The 6,844-nt window shown below is 38.2% G+C and overlaps 1 protein-coding gene across 1 annotated transcript; it reads right to left on the bottom strand.

Annotated features, from left to right (window-relative positions):
* Nucleotides 1–2,165: 2,165 nt before the first annotated feature.
* On the bottom strand, nucleotides 2,166–3,410 carry LOC134795208 (lipase 3-like). The gene has a single exon (XM_063767040.1). The coding sequence runs from the start codon at nucleotides 3,408–3,410 to the stop codon at nucleotides 2,166–2,168; it is 1,245 nt and encodes a 414-aa protein (XP_063623110.1).
* Nucleotides 3,411–6,844: the final 3,434 nt, after the last annotated feature.

Raw genomic sequence — 6,844 nt, 5'->3', positions numbered from 1 at the left:
TCTCTCCGAGAGATAAGGAGGGCAAGAGGGAGAAAACAGGACATTGAAGAGAAGGGAGAGGATATGGATGTCTCTACGGCGACGGATGCATTTAATGCAGGTTGTTTTGTCTCGGGGCCCTCTATGACATTTGGTCGAGCACCCCCCACCTATCACGCACCGATTAAAAGTTGCCATACAAAATAAAAGTGGCCAGTTTTCCCGCAATTGTTTCATTTTTCCAAAAAAAAATTTTTCATAGGTATTTAGAGGACTCCGAGATTCCGTGACCAAAATTTCAGCGCGCTAGGACAAACTTGAAAAAATTCAAAAAAAAGTCGGCCATACCGCCAAACATGGCGGCGTCAAAAACTGCCAGGGTCCCTCTATGACATTTGGTCGAGCACCCCCCACCAAGGTCTGACCGTTTGGCCGGGCCGTCATACATTTTTCTGACCGGAAGCGGTAGACCAAAAGTCGGAATTTTCTGGGGGTAAGGATACTACACCTAAACTATCGTGAATATTCATGGTATAAACTACGATAAATAAATAAATTCTAGTTCTCGAGAAATTTCTCAAAAGTTACCAAAAAATTCTCATGTGGAAAGTTTCGCAACTTTGGAAAGTTTTTTTTAATTATGTGATTATTTCTGTAATTGACAAAAAAAAGTTAAAATTATTTTTGGGTGACAGTTTTACAAATTATAGCATTTACATTTTATGTACAAAAAAATCGAAAAACGAGAAATTATCATGTGGAAAGTTTCGCAACTTTGGTAAGTTTTTTTTTAAATTATGTGATTATTTCTGTAATTGACAAAAAAAAGTTAAAATTATTTTTGGGTGACAGTTTTACAAATTTACATACATTTACATTTTATGTACAAAGAATCGAAAAACAATTTTATTTTGGCGAAATTGACGTAAATTCTTTTAGTATATTTTCCTTATTTTGGCCTCAGAAATGCATGGTTAAAATCTCTCCGGGTTCCTGGTATGTAACAATAATATGTTGGCGCCTCGTAGGTTTTTTTATTCAGAAAGGTTTTTTTTTATTATGTGATTATTTCTGTAATTGAGAAGCTATGTCACTGTTTCTAATTGGGTGACTCTGGACTATTTGAAATTCATAGTGAAATGGGATTTTACAGAATCTCTTTCAAATCGCGCACTTGGCAAAAAAAGATTTTTTTTTAACGTAAATTATTTGTATATCTTTCACGGGACAATGATGACTCGGACCTTTGGGAGGCATGCGCGGAGCCCAAGCCAACATGTAGATGCCCTTACGACACTTATGAAATGTGGGTTACACCGAGCGGATGCTGTCCTTGCCCGTGTCATAGAAGGCGCGCAGAGGCAACACCCGCCAGGGTGTGGACTATTGAGAGTTCATGGAATCTAAAATGAAAGCGATGGAGTAAATTGTGAGCTATGGAATATTAAACGTAATTTTATAATTGTAAAATATTAAACATATTTTACAATTTTGATTGAATTTTGGGGTGACACCCACAATTTCCGCCCCGGGTGCCACCCATGCTAGCTACGCCACTGTAAAGGACCCAATCATAAAAAAATGTCATGATTAAATATTACTCTCTCTATGCATCGCGTTTGCACCAAATATAAGCGCGAGCGAAGCGAGACATACCGTGGTACTTTATTTAAAGTCAATAACCGATTCTTAAAACCCCGGGGACGTCCAAACTGACTGCGTATTTGGAATATGCCGAATATGCTATTTAATGATCTTTATTACCTTGTGGTAATCTCTTGTCCGTAATCAGTCGTTGTATAATTTAATGAAAACTAAATCATGTCATAATTAATACAGTTCGAATATTCCTCTTTTCATGGATAGAATAGAACTAGACCTAGAATAAAAAAAAACTGTTATTGAAATAAGTACATATATGTAGGTACATATGTAAAAACTTTATTGTACATAAGACAGGTTAAATTACAATAAATAAATAAAATAAATAAATAAATATATAAATATTAAGGACATTTTTACACAAATTGACTAAGCCCCACGGTAAGCTCAAGAAAGCTTGTGTTGTGGGTACTCAGACAATGATACAAAATATATAAAATGTACAAAGGCGAACTTATCCCTACATGTTTTGTTTAATTTACATACCTAAATAAGGTATTTGGTTGTAGGGGAGTTTGTTAAAATTAATTATCATCAATTTGGTCGTACTGATTTAAATACTTCTTCATCGTACCAAATATAACGTCTTTCCAGGATTGACTGTAGCATGTATCTGAATGATTCCACAGTGGATCATCCACAACATGGAATTCTAACACGTTCGCAAGTTGTTCAACAGCCCAGCCTACGTCTTTCGTATCAACAAGGCGGTCATCTTTACCGTGAAATATTACAGCCGGTGACTTCGAGGCTCCTATATCGTATTCCGGCGGTGTACTCTTTCCATAAACCTGCAAATTCTTCACGCGTCCAAAATCAAACTTGCTGAATTTGAGACTATTCAAAGCTTGTCCGTACCAGGCGAAGTTCTGAACAGAAGACCCAGCCGGAGCGTGCTGGAATAGTCTTTTTTGAGTTTCAGGCGTAACAGAGCCTGGATGAGAGGAATCCACGAAAGTTTTGCCCAAACCACAAACAACTGCTGACAGTAACTCAATTGTGCACAAGGTACTCAGTGCTCCTTGGATAGGAAAACCTTGAGATAGGATCTCCCACACTCCAGCTGCTTCTAGGGGGATTCTTAAGGAATTCACAAGATTTGCTGCTACTCTTACCGGTTTGGAACGGGTGTGATATACTCTTGAACCCGGCGCTAACCCGAGGAAAAGTTTAATTTTGTTGACATATTCAGGTCTCTCGGAGTTCATGACGAAAAAAGTCAGGCCTCCTTGAGAATAGCCTAGATAAATCAGCTGTTTCATTGCTGTCGCGTCAAGCACATAGTCGACCATGGCCGGAACGTCGTATTTTCCGATTTCGTCGACTGAGAACTGCCAAAATTTCAAGTCTTTATCCGGATTCAAGGTCTTGTGCCTCCGGGAGTGGTAGTTGCCGCGAACGTTGCCAAACCACAAGTCGTAGCACTCTTGAGCTAACAAGAATCCGGGCGCTTCTGGTCCCGCGTCTAAAAAGCATTCCGCTCCTTGAAGAAAGCCATGCATTAACAGTATTGGTACTTTTTTCGTGCAATTGTTTCTAGGAGGTATTCTAAACATTTTCAGTATGTACCCATCTTCAGTTACTACTTCGTGTGCTTCAGCAAAATATCCATTTTCAGCGGCAATTTCGACGAAGTCCTTTAAGTGGGCAAGAGTGTTCTGTATCGGGCGTACACCTAGGTTTGATACCGCGTTGATGACATTTAGGCTTGCTAAAGCATCTGATATGAATAGCAAGAACACTAACCCGTTAAGTATCCTCCAGTTCATATTTGCTACTGATGTCAAATCTTGAAATAAAAGACTTTTATAATTATGATAAAATATTATATATACAAGTGGCACTTGAAAGGGAATGTAAAGATGATAATAAGATAGTAATAAATTAAATAAGTGTTTGTTTAATAACATTGCGAACAGTTGCTAATTACAATATGAGTGCTCTGTGAGCTATGAACGTCGCAAATTCACATAGGCATACATGATCTTTGCATGAGGATTATCGATATTTTCTATAGTGGATTTTAGTTTCTTACTTTATAAAGTAGTGCACACTGGATGTGTGTGCGTAGACGTGCACGTGTGCGTTGTAGTATACAGATCCTTATGAGAGACGGCACACCGCTTGCGTGACGTGCGCTTGTGCGGCTCCAACATTTCACGCACACGTGCACGTCACGCACACGCAAGCCGGTGTGCACAGGCCTTAAGTACGAACAGAAAGATAGGACATTTAAAAGGGGTTTACATTTTTTTGCTTATTAAATTAGTAGCATAATTTCGTCCAATATTGATTGGTTTAAGACACAATGTTTCCAGAATTACCCGGAAATTTAGCGAATGTTCTGTAATTTGCACTACGTGACCCTTTATTAGCAGGTTTGAAGAAATTCTGGTTTAATGTATTACATCAGTAGGCAGATAAATTATTAACATTTTAATGTATATTATTACGAGTATGAATAATAATTATTAAGGATACAAAAACTGGAGCTGCATTACTTTCGGTGTCGTTGTTTCCGACGCAGTATTTGTCAAGTTTCTTGATGAAATGAGTGAAGGAATGAACGTCATAATCGCGACAATAAGAATGCCACTGATTTTATCAAAAATGGTAGATCGAATCCACATTTCAAACTTATTCCTTTGGAATTTCGTACCCTCAACCAACCCTTAGTTGATTACCTTCTTCTGATTTGATTGTTAGCACTTTACAAATGGACTTCAGCGTCCACAATATTGTTATCATGAATTCCTGAAAAGCGGAAACAACCATTATCTGAACGAGGTTGAATACCTGAGCAATATGGCTACACAAACGTTTTCTTGTCCAACATGACAGGCCGGTAATACATTATTTACACCCTGAGAGCACAAAAAAACACAATAAATAATAGATTCCGAAACGCCTCCTTTAATAACAATACGCCCTATTGTGGAGCAACAATTAGTACCAGGGCCACGATAGCAGCAACACCTCAGGAAATCCAGGCACGTTCTTATTTTTATGACCCTAGTGTTGTTTTTGCAATGGTAAGGAGTTTAGGGCACATAAATCGGCGGCTTCGTACGTGTTTGCCCAAAGGTAGCCTTGTGGGTGGTGCAATGCGGGTCGACATTAATACTTTGTGTCGGGACATACGGACGGATAGACCCGAGAAAGGCAATCGGGAAAGCTGTTTTCTTTTTGTTTTTGGCAGAAAGAACAATCGTAGTTCAGCACAGCTACCACGAGTTGGTTTTTGACATTTACGTTAGCGACTACGTGAACTCGATCGCATTCCCTCTCTATCTCATCAATACATCAGTGCAAGCAAGATGGACTGCAATCGAGTTTACACAGTCGCTAACGCAGCTCGTGGTACTTACTAATATAATAACGCATAAATCATCATGATAATATCCGAATATTCCGAATATCATTTATCGGCCTCCTAGCCTAGTCGGTAGTGACTCCGCCTGCGAAACAGGATGCCCCGAGTTCGAATCCTGGTAAGGCTATTTATTTGTGAGTTCATCACAGATAATATGTGTTTCTGAATTATGGATTTTCTATATTTAAGTATTAATCTAGATCTAGGTATCTATTATATATATCGTCGCCTAGCACCCATAGAACAAGCTTTGCTTAGTTTGAGGCTAGGTTGATCTAAGATAAAAATAAAAACTTAGATAAATATATACCTACTTATATGCATAGGAAACATCTATGACTCAGAAACAAATATTTGTGTTCATCACACAAATAAATGCCCATACCGGGATTCGAACCCTGGCTAGGACCATCGGCTCCACAGACATCACTACCTACCCACTAGGCCACACCGGTCGTCGATATTGCATTGTACGTCTAATTATGTAAGTAAGTACGAGTAAGTACCTCCTACCGAATGGAGATAAACCAATTTTATGTAATCGTGATTTATCTAAATAAAATAATAAACCACTACACCGTTATTATACATTTAACTGCGCCGTGTGTCACGAGTTTTAAGCCTACTAAAAACAATTAGAAACTAGTCGTGTTTTATGGCGTCCCTTTCGGTTTCTACGCCATAGTCTGTATCATTAGGTATTTAAATAAAAGTAAACAAAATCTACCCTCAAATGGCTCCTTAAACCAGTTGAGGGTAGATGAAAACATTACATGATGAAATAATGTAGCTAGGTTAAAGTCAGGTCGTTTAATGACAGATTCAGGCGCTTTCGTATTTGGTTAATAGTTAACCAATAACTGATATAACTACTCGAAAATGTACAAATTGTTTGTTTACTTTAATTTAAATACCTAAACATACAGACTATAGTTTCACGAATGTCAGTCGCATTCAGACCGAAGTTTTTTTTATACTACGTTGGTGGCAAACAAGTATGCGGGGCCCCCGCCTTGGTAAGCAGTCACCGCATGAATATCCGTACAGTTATTTTTGAGTTTATCGCGAACATACATACTCACAAACAGACAGACATGTCAGACATGGGGGGGACTTTGTTTTATAAGTTGTTGTGGAAAGTCAAGATTTTTTATAAAACATGTATGAAACTGTTGTAAACACACTTAGAATGTTTGCAAAGATTGCAGACTCCAGTATAATGGGGACATAAAACGATTCAAAGTCATGTGGGCGTCTTTTATCTCGACTTTAGTTTTGTCCTTGTTTTTATTGCTTTTCTCACCCACGTTATTGTCCGAACAGAGGTCCGAACTACGTTCGATGTGTTGCCTCCCTGTCACACTTACGTACGAATTTACAAGTGCGACAGAGAGGCAACACGTCGAACGTGGTTCGCGGTAGCCCTCAGGGCTAATATTGTAGAAATACGCCGGATAGAACCAGATATAAATAACGACACTTTCTTTAATTAAATTTAATAATAACTTCTGAACATACGTGAGGTATTTAAATCCAGCTACGTAGCTATTTTAGTCTCCGTTATTTTAAAGATACACTCGTGTTCTTTGATGCTGAGAGGGAGACAGTGTTGACAGGATCTATTAGACATGACAGAATTAATGGCATATTCTACTCATCAGAGTGCCTAGGTGTCTATTTTTCTCGTACAGGCTGGCCCAAAAATAGTAAAAATAATCTTTACAAATATTTTTCTTACTTTTTGTATATTATCATTTAAGTTAAAGCCAAACAATACGGTTTAATTTTCGTAATTTTAGTTAGTCACTCGCGCGACATGTTTCAAACAGT

This window comes from Cydia splendana, chromosome 11, assembly GCF_910591565.1.
Source record: "Cydia splendana chromosome 11, ilCydSple1.2, whole genome shotgun sequence".
Taxonomy (NCBI): Eukaryota; Metazoa; Arthropoda; class Insecta; order Lepidoptera; family Tortricidae; genus Cydia; species Cydia splendana.
Note: the sequence above shows the minus strand (reverse complement) of the source record. Positions and strands in the feature narration are given on the sequence as shown.

Bases quoted from the DNA above. Each gene is read 5' to 3' on its own strand.
- LOC134795208 (XM_063767040.1), bottom strand. From the start codon at position 3,410: ATGAACTGGAGGATACTTAACGGGTTAGTGTTCTTGCTATTCATATCA.